The sequence below is a fragment of the Sturnira hondurensis genome, unplaced genomic scaffold, assembly GCF_014824575.4.
Source record: "Sturnira hondurensis isolate 20B ecotype Veracruz unplaced genomic scaffold, ASM1482457v3 Scaffold0005563, whole genome shotgun sequence".
Lineage (NCBI taxonomy): Eukaryota > Metazoa > Chordata > Mammalia > Chiroptera > Phyllostomidae > Sturnira > Sturnira hondurensis.
The window spans coordinates 3,712,283-3,729,933 of NW_028078194.1; the positions used below are offsets into that span (position 1 = coordinate 3,712,283).

At 44.1% G+C, this 17,651-nt stretch overlaps 1 protein-coding gene across 11 annotated transcripts in view; it reads right to left on the minus strand.

Annotated features, from left to right (window-relative positions):
- Window positions 1–577: 577 nt before the first annotated feature.
- Window positions 578–17,651, minus strand: part of CPEB3 (cytoplasmic polyadenylation element binding protein 3) — a 184,004-nt gene continuing 166,930 nt past the window's right edge. For all 11 annotated transcript variants that reach the window (XM_037047348.1, XM_037047345.1, XM_037047346.1 and 8 more), the window contains one exon: window positions 578–4,401. In XM_037047348.1, coding sequence (XP_036903243.1) covers window positions 4,174–4,401 — 228 coding nt within the window. In that variant the 3' untranslated portion in view covers window positions 578–4,173. The remainder of the gene's footprint in view (window positions 4,402–17,651) is intronic.

Sequence of the window (17,651 nt, forward strand, 5' to 3'; positions counted from 1 at the left end):
GTGCCAGATGTGTTGCCACAATAGGGGACAATTAGGGACAAACAAGGGGCATCGGAACAGGGAGCGGGTGGGAGATGAAGGGAGGCGGAGGCGGAGACTGTCCATATGCAGTGGTGGCGCCTGAGAGTGCCTCCGAGGTGCTCCGCCGGGCCCTGCGGGTGGCTCAGGGGGGACACCACCACCCGAGGGTAACTACACGGAAGGTGGCGTCCTCGCAGCAGCCTCCTTTGACTGACAGACGTCACCACTGTGAATGAATGGAGAAGATGTGGCCTGGGCAAGAGGCACCGTCTCACACATGGACAGCAGTTGGTGGCAATTCACACACACACACACACACACACACACACACACACACACACGACATAATGAAGAGTTAGAGGGGAAAAGCAATGAGTCATTCCGCTGACCTGGCCAGGTTCTCAACCCGGCGGCACTTCACTAGGGGTGACTTCGTGATCAGAGTGGGCTGCACTGGTGTTGTATAAACCCACTGGGACGTCCCCAGGGAGCTGTACTGTGACATCCCTAATCTCACACTAACCCACTGGAACAAAGGAAAAGGCTTGTCAAAGTCTCACATGTTCTGCTCATTCTGTCATTTTATTACCCAATTGTTCATTACAGTTTCCAACCACTTTACACACCCAACCGTTTTCATTGTCACACTATTGTAAACCACATCAGCAAGTTAATACATAAAGCTTTGCATTTCAAAAAACTAGACACTTTAGTAACAATATTACAAAGGTTTTAGCTTCAAAAATAACTGAAAATGAAAAAAATAAACTTTTAAAGAATTAGCATCATAAAATTAATTTATTCCAAGTAAAAATACAAAATAATATTATGACATTGACCAGATATGAAAGTCCCTCCCAGAAACAACTCTATTAATGATTGAGAAAGCACTCCTTAAAGAAAATACGAAATAAAATGAAAAATATGTAAATATGTTTAATTTTTTTCTTAGCAAAAAATCTTTCTAAAAATAACAATGAAAATTTGTCTCAGTACAAAGGCTACGTTCCTATTGAAAAAATACCGGCATGAAGAAAAGGTACAGATCTGACAGTAGAAAATGGTCTCAGTGAGTCACAATGTCTAAAGTTTGCAATGAAAATAAATCTGCAATAAAGATTTATGCCTTTTTTCTTTTCTTTTTTTTTTCTATTTTTTATACAAACAGTACAAACAGTATTGCACATAACAACAAATAGTCGAGGTTAGGTTATAGCCTTCAAAAAATCGACTAGTTCAAGTGTCACATCAAGGAAAGGCCACAACAGGACCTGTGATACCCAGGGGCTTCCCAGTCAAGTTGCAGGTCAGAACACCTCTGTGTTTTAAAAAATAATTTTTTGAAGGACCCTCTCTTTTAATATAACATTAACAACTTGGGGGCACATTTATTTACAAAACAAAAGGGAACATGTTATAATTTAATAAACTAAAAAAGTTCTCTTTAAAAAAATACAAACAGAAGAACTCTTTCACAATCCTGGTCAGTCGTGCACAATCAACGCTTGATTATAAATATACAAATGAAGGGAAAGTCGTTTCCACCATCTATTCGCAACTTTCAGCACCAAATGGAGTTTATTTTTTGTAACCTATTCTTTGTGACAATGTTTTTTCACTTTCATGTTAAGCTTTATGCTGTACAATCTTTCGGCTTTTTAAAAATCTCAGTGTTATTTTAGTACATGAAAGAGGGGTGCTTCTTCAAAAAGTTTTGCTTCTTTCACATAATTAGGTAGATTTCTGTAGGTTAGATATGATCTTTAATATTATAGTTATAAAGCTCTAACTTCTTCATTTTCAAAAAACACAAATAAGCATGAAAAAAATAAAGTTACCCATCTGTTAAATCATTTTTCTTGCAGAATTAAATTAATATATATTTTTCTGAATAAACTTACTTAGAAAATATCATTTTCTCTCCTATATTTCAAAATTGAGGTATTGCAAAAGATCATGTCAGTCAGAAAGCATGCCTTTTTCCTTAAAAACAAACGAACAAAAAAGTCTTCAGCCAGCTTTTGAAAACTGTCTAGAATACAAAAAGTAGTAGTGCATAACAAAATTTCTTGTACAGGGGAAAAAAACCACAAACACAGAAAGAAAGAAAGGAAAAAAAACAAAACCAGAAAACCACAGCTGGGCCGGAAAAAAGCAATTACTACCAAAAAGCCCAGAGGTAACCTCAAAGGGGGAGAATTCTAATAAGCATTTTTTAATCCAGTAAAAAACTATTTTGTTTTTCCTTTTTGAAACAAACTATAGTTTGAGAGCTGGTAATTGCAACCGAACGCTGGAGAAACAAAATGGAACGGAACGAAAACGAGCAGTATCGACTTAAGACAGTACAAGGACATCACAGCACATGAAACACAGCGATTTAAATCTACTCTGCAGTGTCATATCCAGTCAGATTGTCCCCAGAATTCCAAAACATAGGAAGAAGGTTAAAACAAATTTACGTAGTCTCACAACCGTTGTGTGTGTTTATATATTACTATCTGCAGCCCAAGAGTGAATGCTAAAAAAATGTCCATGGTAGTATTAAGCAGGTCTGAATTCTATTCAAGCTTTACAGGATAAATCCAGGGAATTAAGTAGTTAATTTCTTACCCAGACAACCAACCCTGCCCAGGCCATCTTGTTTTTTACAGACATTTCTTTAGCATCACCAGCACGCAACTTTCTTAAAATGTGCCTAGTCTGTCAATCTGACAACTTATCTCTATATACTGTATATATTCCTAGTGTTCATAAGCTAAGATGAGCTCTTTGGTTTTCTGGACAAGGTCTGAAGCTATGTAAAATGGTGCAAGCACTAGGAGATTGTAACTAAGAGCTCATGTGTTAGTTAATAGTATACCAGTTATGAACTGTCAAGTTCATCAATGTCTGACACAGAGGCTTGAAACAGTTAAGTTTGATCACAGTTAGACATAATCACTTTACTATATAAAATAAATTGCACGATATATAACAGAGCACCGCAAAGTACTTCATCTACCATCCACAAATTTGCTTTAAGAATATCCTACACCTAGGTTTTATATTGGTTGTAATATAGGTCATTCTGTTATGGGCTCTTCCTAATTTCAGAAGCATTCCATTTATTGAGGCATGCCTTCCTCCAGTCAATTACCAATTCTTTGAATAAAAAAAAATCTTTTTTAAAAAAATCAGTATTTTATAGCTTATATAGATTCTTAATTTGTGCATTGTGGGAAGGTTTTATACTAGACATTGGATATAAAATTTATTGCATGCAGCAACCTGATTAAGTAAACATGCAATCAGAAATAGTGACCTTCCGTTGAAGCTTTCTGAAATCTATTCCGATCTCCTTTCGGCAGCTGATTCTATCCCTTAATCACAAAAGTGTGTTGTTGGGTTTTTTTTCCATTGATACCTTAGCCTGAATAGAGTATTATGGTATTAATAATACCATTTTAATAGCAGCAAAAGCTATTGCAGCATAAATTTACATAACACTAAAAAACCTAACCAAAATCCTCAGCAAAATAAAAATCAAACGTGAAGGAAAAAATAAGGATTCAGCTTATGAGGTATCCTTACATGTCAAAATCGAGAGCAACTAAAGGCTTCTTTTCATTAAGGGTTCACCTTGCTCTAAACGACTAATGGCTGCTGAGCTGTTGCGAAGCCTCTGCTACACCCGCCACCTACTCGCGGTTATTACCTTTGGTGAGTCTTCTCCTAGGGGCAACTCTCCAAATTTCTGAAAATAAGTGCATGCTCCAGTTCAAAAGCAATCGGAACAACAACACAACAACAACAAACAAAAAAATCACAGACAGCAACCTGATGGCCGCGGATGAGAATGGCAGTCTACGTACTGTCACCAGGGACAAATCCGGGGTGAGAAACGAAGGTACCAAGCAGACAAGGTGTGAGAATCAAAGTGCAAATCAGTACCGTGATACACTCTGCAATTCTGCATTATACTGGACATTGAGTTCAGTAATATGACTGTAAATAATAATAATAATAATAATAATAATAAAAAGACCCATTTCTTCTTTAAAAATCAAGAACGAATGCACAGATTTCCAGAACACTGTAAGCCCTGAGGCCGTGCCCTCTCTTTTCCCTCCTCGTTAGCTACTCCAGTACTTGTGGCTGGGTCTGCCCGGCTCAGCTCCAGCGGAACGGCACGTGCCGAGGGCGGTCGCCTCCCTCCTTCACCAGCGGTTTGTGGAACTCCCGCCCGGCGCGGGAGTGTATGCTCGCCCAGCAGTATTCGCAGTAATACTGCAGACAGGTGACGTTGGCACAGAAGAACGGGGCAAACTTCCCACCACAGCGTGTGCCCTGGCACTCGTCACACATCTGATCATCCAGCACATATGGCTTCACTTCCACCTGGACCCAAAGAGGAGAGACAGGACAAGGTTTAGCAAAGCTTCCACACGTTTCTCCCTTCCCAGAGTTTACAGCTTAGCTTAGCGAGACGTCTCTGTCAGAGGCCACTTGGAACTCAGCTAGTTACAGACCGCAGCTGCGTACTGGCTTTGGAACCTGCTCCTTCGTTCAGCAGTTGTGTGATAGTAGGCGAACTCTTACCTCTCTCCGTGCTTCTGTGTGCTCTGAGTACCTGTGAAGTGGGGTAACACTCACACAGGCACTCACTCGTCTGTCTGTGATGTGGGTGTAATACTTACACACACACTCACTTGTCTGTCTGTACCTCAGAGGGTGCGGGTGAGGACCAAGAGAGGTAGCACACGTCAAGTCACCGGAGCTGAACCTGGAGGCCAGACAGCACCTGACGACGCGGGACAAGGAAGAGCATTTTGGGGAGAGGAACCAGCTAGGATGAAGCCTGGCAAATGTAGGGCACATGCTTGGGGAACAGTGTGGCAGCAGCCAGGCTGGAGGGCACGCACCGCCCTGAGGTTGGCAGGGCAGGCCGAATGAAGGGCCGCACTGCCACGGGCGCTGGGCTTCGCGTTTTAACGACAAGGCTGAGACCCCGGCACTGTATTCAGTGGGCTGGAGAGCTTCAATAGAGGAGAGCTTTCCATCACAGTCCTTGGGGTCGGGGTTGGGGGTGCATTTATACTCTAAATGAAGCAAGTCAAACACACATTGCCTTCCCCCCATGTCCCCTTCCCCTAGAACCTCAAAAAAGGAACATTGTTAATGGTTCATCTCACGTGTTACAAATCAGCACGAAGGTGACAAATCTGTGATTAGGCTCCGACTTCCAGAGCCATTCTCAGAGAGAGCAGCCACTGTGGCCACGGCGGCGACAAGGGCCCGCCCTCTTTGACATGACAATTTAGGCTGCCTCTGGATGCAGCCAGGAGGTGCTAGCAGGACACAAAGTGAGCAGGAAAGGGGGGTGTGGCCTAGGATTAGACACTCGATGTCCCTGGTTCTCCCTCCCTTCGGAAGGCCCCTTTGCAGGCCTGGCCTCCTCTGGGGTTTTGTCTCTAGCCATGAGTTCCAGCCCACACGTCCACTGGCCAGCCAGCTCTTCCTACTTGGAAAACCCACCTGAGAAGACCTGTGCCAGGTCCTGGTTAGCCAGGGGAAAACGCCTCTACTCTGGCTTTAGTTCCCTACCTCCTTAACCTCAGCCTGAAAGGTAGTAAGTGGGCTTCAGAAAAGTTGCCCTGGATGGCGTGGCTCAGTGGATTGAGCGGGGGCCTGTGAACCAAACAATGGCGGTTTGATTCCCGGTCAGGGCACATGCCTGGGTTGCAGGCCAGTTCCCAGTGGGGGACACATGAGAGGCAACCATACACTGATATTTCTGTCCCTCTCCCCTTCCCCTCTAAATATAAATAAAATCTTAAAAAAAAAAAAGAAGTATCTTAACGTTCGCCTTTGCATAATTAAAAAATGTAATGGGGTCCTGGTGTCATCTGCCTGGGTTCGAATCTAGTCAGTAGCTGTGAAACCCTGGACAAGTTTCTCAGGGCCCCGAGCTCGTTTCCTCATCAGTGCGCTGGAGGGAGAGAACAGCCCGTGCTCCACGAGGCTCCCGTGAGGACTGAATGAATTAAAACACACGGCACACACAGAACAGCGCCCGGCACAGCGTGAGCGCCCAGGGCAGTCGTCACTCCTGCTGCTTCCTCTCTGGTCCAGGCCATTGCAACTCACACCGGAGGTTTGTTCGGTGCTGACGGCCTCTGCACCCACCCAAACTCCAGGCTTCCTGGGTTCGGTTCTTCACGCACATGTTGACATTTCAAGAGCCCCATCAAAAGCCAGATTCTCCACAGCCCCACTGCTTTGGAGTACAACAGGGTACCTACTCCCCATCTCCTCCGGCTCAGTTGTAAGCCAGAGACTTCTCGACCTGCCCTAATGGCTCTCCCAACTGATTTCCAACTCAAATCCCACCTGGTTTTTATCTTTACTTGCCCTTTCTCCCCACCTTAAATGCTCTCCTTTAATGCTCAGCCCACCCAACAATTTCATGTACCAAGTGAGGCTCAATCTTTCATTTTTCTTTTTTAAGATAAAAGTAATCATCTAAAGTGAACAATTCAGTGGCACTTAATACACTCACAATGTTGCACAACTGCCACATCTATCTAGTTTCAAAACACTTCCATCACCTCAAAGAAAACCCTGTTACCCACAAAGCAATTACACACCTCACCTCTCCTTGGCAACAACCAATGCACTTTCTGTCTCTCAAAATGGTCCTGTTTTATTTCATTTTCAAACTGTTAGAGAAATTTTATTTTGAAAAACTACAGAGCTGGAAGTGATCCATGGAAGCAATGGGCTCAGGAAACAAGCTACGGAGGCACAAGGAGGAGCCCTGGGAGCAGGTGGAGAGAAGGCGGGGCAGGGCTCCCGGGGCTGGGGGAGTGGAGGGGACCGGGAGGGTGCAGGCGCGCTTCTGGGAGGGAGAGTGCTGTTCTGCACATTCTGTGTAGATGCGATCACACGCTACTGAACCTGGCCTTCTGAACCTGGCTTCTTCCCCTTACACTATGTTGAGGTCCCTCCGTGCTGTAGTATGCCGCAGTACTCCATCCCTCTCCACCACGGAGTAACAGTCCATCACACATCAATATGCACACCACAGTTTATCTATCAACTCATTTCCTCATGGAATTTTGGGATGTTTCCACCTTTTGGCTATTGTGAATGGTGCTGCTATGAAAGTATGTACATATTTTTGTTTTGATACCTGTTTTCAGTTCTTTTGAGAATACGCTTAGGAGTGGAATTGCTGGAGCATGTGGCATTTCTGTTTAACTTCTGAGGCCCTGCCAAACTGTTTTCCAAGGAGGCTGCAGCCTTTTCTATCCTCACCAACAAGGTACCGGGTTCAGGTTTCTCTGCATGCTCGCTGACCCGGTGCCACTGTTTCCCACTTTTGCGGTCACTGCCATCCCAGTAGGTATGAAGAGGCGCCCCACTGTCGTTTGGATTTCCATTTCCTTGCAGACCAACGGCTTGGAGCTTCTTTTCCATGTGCTCATTAGCTGCTTGGGTATCTCCTCTGGAGAAAGGCCTACTTCAAGAGCTTTGCCGATTTTTTAATTTTGTCTGTCATTTTGTTGCTGAGCTGCAAGAGTTCTTTATATGCACTAGATACGAGACTTTTATCAACATGGCTTGCAAATATTTCCTCCTATTTGCAGGCTATATTTCATTTTCTTGATAATGCCTTTTGATGCACAGAAGTTTTTAATTTTGATGAAGTCCAATTTATCTGTTTGTTGTTGTGGTTGTTACTTCTCCTTTTGATGTCATCTAAGAATCCACTGCCAAATGCAAGGTCATGAACATTTACTCCTGTATTTCTTCTAAGAATTTCACGGTTCTAGCTCCTATATTTAGGCTGACTGATTTTGAGTTAATTTTGTATACAGTGTAAGGAAAGGGTCTACTCCATCCTTTTGAATGTGGCTATCCAGCTGCCCACAGCGCCATCTGTCGATGAGATTTTTCTCCACCTACTGAATGGTCTCGGCAATCTGGTCAAGTCTACTAGAGGCTGAGCCTTCCTCACCTGTTTCAGTCCCTCAGGGATCTGTTCCTTCCCCCTCCGGACTTGTCACTCTGCATGGCTTATCCGGCACTTCCTGTCTACAGTCCTGCCATGGCCAGCATCTCTCCTTAGCTTCGAGAAGGGTCCTGAGTAGGACAAGGCCGTGGGAGATCTGGGGAAGAGTATGTCTGCAGAGGTCATGGACTCTTGAGGGAAGGGAGCTACAGGGCTAGCAGTGCACCTAACCTGACCCCATGTCCCTGCATCTGAAGGCCAAGAAGGAGCCACAATGGCGGAAATGAACCCCCTGTGCCCTGAGGCTGGAGGACTGGTAGCGGCAGGGTGGGCGGGGAACGGGTGACAGCCGGCTTTTCTGCCTCAGGCCCTGAGCTGAGTGAGGACCCTTTTGCTTTTACCCCCAGGTAGATGCCGGTACTGGGGTTGTCCCAGCAACGAGACCTAAGCCCCAGCAAGCTTAGAAAAGGGGACCCAGCAGTCAGAGCGAAGGCTGGTCTGAAGGCACAGAATCCACACTCAGCAGAAGATGAGGAAGAGGGTGGAGGAGGATGACAACGGCCGCCTGCAGTGTACACCACTAGGAACCGAGCACTGATGGGCACTCGAGTCTGCGCAGAGGAGACCGTCCTGTGCTTCTCAAACAAACAAGCAAACAGCACGGTGGCCTTTGTTCAGGTGTAAAGCCAGTGTTGCAATTATATGGGGTCTTTTCCCTCCGGATCTCTCTTCTTAAGAGCACAAACAGATTTTTCAATTGAGGTTAAAGTCACAAAAAACTAACGATTTTGAAGTGAATGGATCCAGGGGCGTTGAATACACTCATGGTGTTGTGAAAGTTCCCAGACCTTTGCATCACAGCCAGAGGAAGCCTTGTACTCCCAGTTGTGTTTTTTAAAGGACTCTTTTAAAGAGGTAGTACTGAATTATTTAACTGAATTATTTCAGGATAAAGTTATATGATGCCTGGGATCTGCTTCGAAACAATCTGGGGTGAGGATGGGGGGGTCGAGGTGCAGACGAGACAAGGCTGGTCACAAGTTGGTGGTTACTGTCGCCAGGTAGAGAGGACACGGGATGCTGGTGACTGCCGGATAGATGGTGGGGTTTGTTATACTCCCCTCCGTACTTTTGCTCTAGTAAAACCTTTTTTCCCCACCCCCCAAGGAGGAACAGCCCCTCGTCACACCAGCGACTGAAGCATGCGGTTTCAAACACAGCATGCTGCCGCTTCACCCAGAAGTGGTGGGAAACGTTTTTATTATTTGGAAGCAAAAACATTTAAACTGACTTGTTGACTAATTAAGTTACCAGATGAATTGAAGAGAGGATAGTCACTATTGAGGTACAGTTTAGTAGCCTAAAAGATGAAGTGGAAGAAGTATTTCAAAAGCTCTGGAAAAAATAATTTAGAAAAGTAAATAATGAGAAAAAGGTAGGAAATTTTAGACTAGATCCAGAACCTAATACATAAATTACAAAAGCCCCAGAACAACAACAACAACAACAACAACAACAAAAAGACACAAGAAAAGGTACGAGTCCTGAACTGCATGTCAAAAATACCACCAGGTCCAGTCTAGACCGATGAGACAAACAGACCCTCAGGGAAAGAGAATACGTTACATGCTCCAAGTGAAAGGAGCTCATTACTACCTCCTGCAAAGGAAAGAGAGCAACAAACTGGCATCAGACGTAGCATCTGCAATACTGGGAGTCGGAGCACCGAGAAACAGTCCCTATCAGGGGCATCCAAAAGACATCAAAAATTCTGCATCTAGTCAAGATATCGTTTCTCTGTCAAGAAGACTTGTAAGAAAATGAGTAGTTTTAGGATATTCTAGGAATAAAAATGGAGGCAATATTCTATTCACCTTTGTAACAAAAATTGTAACTATTATAATTTACTAAAACTGAATCAAACCATAAAAACACAGGGCCTACATGAAAAAATATTTAAATGTTTTAAAAAAGAATATAAGATTTTGTAAAAATCCCAATTAGGTCTCTAAGTACAAATTAAAAGCAAGGTAGACCTTTCTAATAAGGACTAAGGTAGCTCTTAGGACTACCGAAGGACTAAGGTTAGTGAGTCAGTTTAATAACTGACCGAGGAGCTCAGCTGATTAGAGCATTGTCTTGATACACCAAGGCTGCAGTTTGACCCCCAGCCAGGGCACACACAGGATTCAACCAATGAATGCATACATACGCAGAACAACAAATCAATTTTTCTCTCTTCCTTCCTCTCGCTCACTAAAAAAGCAATAAATTTAAAAACTAAAATAAATAAGGATTAGAATCTTAGCTGCTTCAGTAGATAATAAATATATGAAATATGTAAAAATACACTTATAGGTGGGAAAATATACTATAAGAAAAGGCAACAGGCAAACGATGAATTAGGAAAAAATTACAGATCATTATTTATATTATACAAAGAACCCTTAAAAACTGGCAAAAAGATGTATCACACAGTGGAAAATGGGTAGAGAATATTTCATGTAAGATTTCAAAGGCAATCCACACGAACAGATGTTCACATTGGTTAGTATAATCAGGAAAAAGAAAACCAGTTATCACTTTGTTCTTATCAGACTGGCAAACATTTAAAAGAGGTGGTAAGTACTTATCATTTGCTGAAAGACATGTGACTTGCCATGGCATTTAAAAAGGAGCAAACTAGTAAATTATTAAAATTACTAGTTACTAAATTTAGTTAATTACTGAAATTAAAAATACATATACTCTTTGACCCAATAATCCTACTGTTGGTTGTTGCTAATGGTGGAATCCCAATACTTAGAAATACAACCACTAGACATGAGTTCACATGTAAAGTATATTTATTTACTGAAGAACTGCCCATCATGACAAAAAAGCAGAAACAAAGTAAATGGTTGAATAAAATGTGGTACACCTACCCCCATGGAATATCGTGCAGTTATGAAAAAGACTGAATTTGTGCTCCACCTGTCAATTTGAAAGGACTTCCACAACATGGGGAGGTTAGAACCAGTGAAATGGTGGATATGAACTCCTATGGCAAACTGTAAAACAATTGTAAAGTCAAAAAATATGAGTATTCATACTGATACAAGAAAATGCAATCGGAATAAAACTGCACCTTCCGTCTATCCAGGCTCCCAGCTGAGCGTGGCAACATCGTTCCTTCTGAGCTGAGGAGCCAGTCAACAGGGCGCTCACCTGGCAGATGCACCGTGACGGCCTCCAGGCCAGGGGCACACGGTGATGCTTTCTTTATTAACCAGCTTCCTCGGGGAATAACAAATCCCTCTGCAGTTAGTNGATACAAGAAAATGCAATCGGAATAAAACTGCACCTTCCGTCTATCCAGGCTCCCAGCTGAGCGTGGCAACATCGTTCCTTCTGAGCTGAGGAGCCAGTCAACAGGGCGCTCACCTGGCAGATGCACCGTGACAGCCTCCAGGCCAGGGGCACACGGTGATGCTTTCTTTATTAACCAGCTTCCTCGGGGAATAACAAATCCCTCTGCAGTTAGTTTTCCACAGAGCAGACATTTTTCCCTTTTCAGTGTTAAAACAGCTTCAGTTTAGATTTTTTTTATGGAAATCTTCCTAACATGTAATATTTGTTCTGTCCCCTCTTAAGCAAGGGATATTATGAATGTTCTTTATAGCTGTGCCAGAGAACACGAGGCGGTTTCCTCTTTTTGGTCACCCCTTTCAGAATCTTCTGCTGCCACTTTTAATAATACCTCTCACGGATCCTCTATAAATGTGCAACTTCCTATCATTTTCAACAGGACTGGAAAAGCTAGATAATAAAGCTTGTTAAGACTTGCCTATTACATGGCAGCAATCCGAGTCCACAAGACTGAGTAAGGCCAGAAGCAAAGGTGTGGCTTCTGGACGGCTCCTGCACTCTCAGAGGGCTGCCTTCCCGCACTGTCACTGCAAAGCTGCTTCTGGCTCCTCCACTCGAGGTGCTGATCCAAAGAGTAGAGGTTTGCCCCAAAGATGCGACACGCACATGACTCAAAGTGACCCACAAACACAGATGTGCAAGTTGGCCACCACAACCCCTCCAAGGGCAAACAGGAGGTCTGACAATTCAAATCAACAAAGAGAAGCCAGCTGCAGAAAGGACATTGTAGTCAGGCGGTTCTATGGTAAGAAGCGGCGTTTATTTTGGCTCTGATGGATTTACTCACGTGACTAATATTTATGGAGTGCCTATTCCTGGCAAGCCACCATGTCAAAAACTGAATTACACTGGAGTACAAGACACCATTCTTCCCTAAAATAATCTACGGTCTCTCTGAGAGTGTCTGACAGGCACTCCCAAACCATTGCGGTTTTCACCCTAATGTCATCTGTCTGATGTGACGTGTCACCTGACTAGCCAGACCAATCCCGTTTTCTCCAATACACAGATATATGGCTATGAAAATGAACATGCATTTCTCTGCTAAACACCTAAATCAACTGCAGTCATTCAGCTATGCCACTTTGGGGACACCATCTCACTGGCATCACACTTCTGACCGAAGCCACCTCTGAAGTCCAAACACCAGAGCCCGACTGACACGGAGCCCGTCACATCACCTAACCCCCTGCTTCCAGGGGTCTGCAGGCACGGCAGGTGAAAACTCCCTACAGAGACACCTGAATTCACACCACACAGCTGGTAGGGGCGACCACGCCCAAGGATGCCGAGGGTATGAGTTGGTGACCAGTAAGGAAAAGGAGGACCGATGCGGAAGCCTGGGTCAGTGGCTCGAAGAAGACAGATAAAGGGAACAACATATTTAGAACGACACAAAAAGAAAGGCATGCTTTAACAAATGGTCTCAATGCTGACATTGTTTTCTTTCTAACAAGGTAGAGAAAGTATTTTCTCTCTGCAGTCATTTTGATATCAGTCAGCAAAATCCCCTCCCAAAGTGAAGGAAGAAATGGCAAAACAGTCTTTGGTGGAAGAGCGCAGAGACCGTAAACTATTTACAGGTGAAGAGTTCCCTCTCCTTGGACCTGAAGGGTTGTAGTCATGAGGAGGGAGGCACGAGTCAGACTCAGTAAAAGGTTAAATGAGGGACACCTCAAAGCTGGTCCCTGCTGCAGGCTGCCCTGTGGGGACAGGAAGAAAACAAACTAAGCCTTTGAGGTACACAGCCATCCCACGGCAGGGAAGGGATGCTCACAGGTGGCTGGAAGCTGAGTAGAAGCGGAGATCGCAGATGATGGGGTAAGAGTGGCCAAAACGGAGAAAGAGGCCAAGGGAAGGGATAAACGTGGCGGCTTGCCCAGAAGTCAGGCCCCTTCTCATCGTCGAGAACAACACGCTTCCTGCAAGCGTGATTTTTATCTGGTGTGCTCAAAGCTCTGACATATATGTGCTTCCAATCTTCTTGGCGTGCCTTGCAGGAAGATTAGAAGCACATCTAGCCTAACACCACAGTAACCTCGTCACCATTCCCACTAAACACAGCCTCTTCACAGTCATTAAAGCAGACCCTGCACCCGCAGGCAATACTAAGAATGTTCAAGCATAAATCTTTAGTATTCAACGGACTATGAGACAGAATCCTGCTGTTTAGAAAACAGATGACAGATGCCTAGAAAATTAAAGCAGCAATGTGAAAATAACTTTTCCTTAGCAACTGTTATCCACAACCTTTCAGACTTAGCAAATTCAGTTATTAATTTAACTTAATTTTTTAAAGGATCTTAATTGTTTTTAGAGAGATGAGAAGGGAGGCAGAGGGGAAGAGAAACACCAGTGTGAGGGTGAAACACTGATCTGCTGCCTCTCACAGGGGCCCCGACGGGGGATGGAACCTGCAACCCAGGCACGTGCCCTGACCAGGGACCAAACCAGCGAACTTTTGCTTTGTCAGATGACACCCAACCATCTGAGCCACACAAGTCAGGGCCAGTTTTTAATTTAGAAGCACTCTGAGATAGATTTAAAAAACCACATAGGGAAAATGGTTTGGATTTCCTTTTCTTTTTTACCTTTCAAAAGATGGGACTTACCATCTTTCATATTTTCAGGTGTCAGAGGCAGAAAGATTTAAAAACCACTCTTGTGCCTTTTCTGCCGCTCAGAACGCGCTCTGCGCACTAACGCTGACACTGGCCGTGTGTATGCGCAGCACAGAAGGCCTGTGAGTGCCCTGTTTGGCCTGAAGGTAACTTCTTCATGCCTGGTGACAGCACTCTGCGTGATCCACAGACCTGCCCTTAGCCTGGTTTCCTCCCATGCTACTTGGGAGTGAGGCTGGAGGTAAAGATGTAAATCAGCCCTGACCAATTTGTAGTGGCAGAAGAGCGTATCACGTGGAGAACAAAGGGTAAAAAAGTCATTAAAAAACTGTGAAATGCACACCTGCCATGTCCTCACCCCTCTCCACCTCTGGCTCTGTCTACACTGGCTCTACCACAGCCTTGCTCCCTGCCCTAGGGGAGGCTTGGACGAGTTCTTCCAAACGAGAATGAGCACTCACCAAGAAACTGCAAACTGACCAACAGCCCCTAACTTGTGGCGTTGAAGAACTTGAATGTCCTACTGAGATAACTGTTTAAAAGGGGGGTGATGGCCCTTTTCCCGTTCATCTTAAAAATAGCCTCTATACTCACATATGAGCAGAAAAGAACACTTAAACACTCTAAAGAGTTTTCATACTGAAAATGTCACAATTCAAAGAGAGAAGACATAAAACGAGAGAACAGTACAGGAGAGATCAGAGGTCAAGACTAGCAAGGAGAGACAGGACAGAGGACGGAATGATCTTTCACGCTTCCGTTACATGACCCAACTCTCTTTAAAAAACCATAAAAACAAAACTACGCCTAGTCAAAGGCTCTGAGACTGCCACTGCCTCAAAACAAACTCAGGTAAGATGCGGCCCAGCAACAGGTGCGCTCACTCCCGAGCGCTGCTCCTCCTCAAAGGCTCAGACCAAACTCGGCCCCAGCCGCCGCTGAGAGGCTTTCAAGCCGGATCAAGGCAGGGTCAGCACCAGCAGCAGCTAAATAAAGGCTGGGTCATGGAGTCCCAGACTAGGGCTAGAGCGGACACAGCTGGGAACAGGCCCCCAGCACCCTCACTTCTTTTGCTATGGAGTCATCTTATGTCTTCCAGCCAGGCCAGGGCCAAGGCCAAGGGGTAGTATCATCCGCACGCCTGTCAGTGCGGTTACCGGGGCATGAGAACCCTCACGCAAGCCTTTGATGGCCTCTGGCTAAAATTCAGGGCTAATATGTTTCTAGTGAAGAGAGAAAAAAAGATTAAAGACATGAAGCACTTGAAGTGAAGTGCTTGCCAAGGGAAGTGCAATGGATAACATCTCATTAAACGAAGTTACAGGTTATACAAAGCATTTGCTGTTCAAAGCAAGTATGTGCTGCAGCTCAGCCTCCCAATGTATCAGAAAGCCCTAAATGAGCTCACTGAAAGCCAGTCTCTCTGGTCCTCTGCATTAAGCTAAAACAGAGGTAAGGAAAGATTATTTGTCAGTAGTATATTGATTTTAAAACTATTTTCCCTCTTTATATAGAGACCAATATGATAGAAAGATAGACCGATAATTTCTAGCAATCAAAATACAAAAGTCTATAAACACTACAGGGAATATCATGCACACCTTCAATGCCCACCACTGCCATGAACATTCAGCTGCTGTTTCCCTGCCCTATCCCAGCCCTTGTAGATAGAAAGTAAACATCCAGCAATCCTAGTTCTGGGTGGGTATTCATACAAAAGAAGCGAAATCAGGACCGCAGAGTGGTATCTGCACTACCCTGTTCATCGCAGCACTATTCATAATAGTCAAGGCATGGGAGCTAAATGCCCATCTACAGACGAACGGATAAAGAAAATACAGTATAGACAAGAGGGGTTCCAAAACACCTGGAATTTGTTCATAAGAAATTGTGTATTTATTCTTGTATGTTGAAACTTCAGTCACCTTCAAAGCACTCTCCATTTGATGCAACACACCCATCCAGATGTTTTTTCCACTGCTCAAAAGTTTTGAATTTGTTGATTTTGATGCTTTTTAGTGTTTCTGCTGTTTTTGTTTCTCCTCTTCCACAGCAGTGAAACATTTCTCTTTGAGGACTTTTTTCATCCAGGGAACAACAACAACAAAAAGCCACTCAGGGCGAGATCAGGTGAATAGGGACAGTGGAACATGAGTGTCATGCTATTCTAGGTCAAAAACTGCTGAACACTCAGCACAGTGTGGGCAGGTACGCTTGTAAATTACCTGCATGAAATGGGCAAATGTGTTGAAAAAGTCTTCAAAAAGCTGAAGCTGAAAGCAGTCTCTCCTAACACCACCAACTGGTGCACTGATACAGACGGGTTCCTAGACCACTGACCCAGTGGGGGAGACCTGTATTATAAGGGGCCCACCCTCTAGAAGACAATTCCAGTTTTTTGGGGGGTCCCTCCTCGTATGCATGCAATGGAATATTACTCAGACTTAAAAAAGAAGGAAATTCTGTCACATGTGACAACATGGATGGACAACCTTAAGGGCATTATGCTACGTGAAGTAAGGCAGTCTCAGGACAAGGCATGATTCTATCTGTACCAGGTATCTAACCCCCCCCCACTCACGGAAGGCAGCAAGTAGACTGGAGGTTGCCAGGGCTTCACCACAGGGAGGGGGCAGTGGGGAGTTGCTGTTCAAAGGTTACACGGTCTCAGTGATGCGCGAGATTGTTACAGTTAATGATACTGTGCTGTACACTTAAATATTTGTTAGGATAGATTTCATGTGCTTTTTTCACCACAATAAAAAATACAAACATATGGTGACTGTGACTCGCTTGGTTAAAAAGGGACTGAGGCAGGGGAACTAAAGCAACTGAAGCTTATTAAGCTTCTCAATTTGAACATGAAAGAAACTGAAAACATAGCATATTTTTCAGTGGGGCTCCCTAGAACACTATTCCCAAGAGACTGTGCATTTTATCAGAGTTCGTGATCAAAAGGATTTGTGAAAAATTGCAGTGTCTCCTTCTTGGATTTTTACAAGGAAGATCAGTATATAAAAGATTCTAAGAAGCCCTAGAATAAAGCAGCTTACTTAATTGTCTTCAAAAACAGCATCTCTAAACTCCTTTTACTCAGAAAAAGACCTTTTTTTGGTAAAACAGATATTAAAAGCTCAAGGGACTATGCTTTATGAAGAACAACTTAGGAAATGGTGGTTTAGGGAAACTAGTTGTAGGAGCGGATCCCTGCCTACCAAGAGCTCCTCCTCCTATTTCACTGTTTCAGAAGATCCTTCCTTCCTTCCTTCCTTCCTCCCTCCCTCCCTCTCTCCCTCCCTCTTTCTCCCTTTCTTTCTATCTACAGGAAAGGAGGGGAAAAAAGAGAGAGAAACACAGATCTGTTGCCTCTCATACTGGCCCCCACTAGGGACCTGGCCTGCAACCCAGGCATGGGACCCAATCAGGAATCAAGCCGATGACCTTTCAATCTGCGGGCTGGCACTCAATCCAGGGCTCTGCCTCCTATTTCAATAACTCAAATAATCAACCCACTTTTCCTTTATCGTGTCTGAAATATTTAACTCCTTTTATCATGTAAAATTTCAATTATACTAATAAGCATCTTTCAGAGCAGCTCAAATATT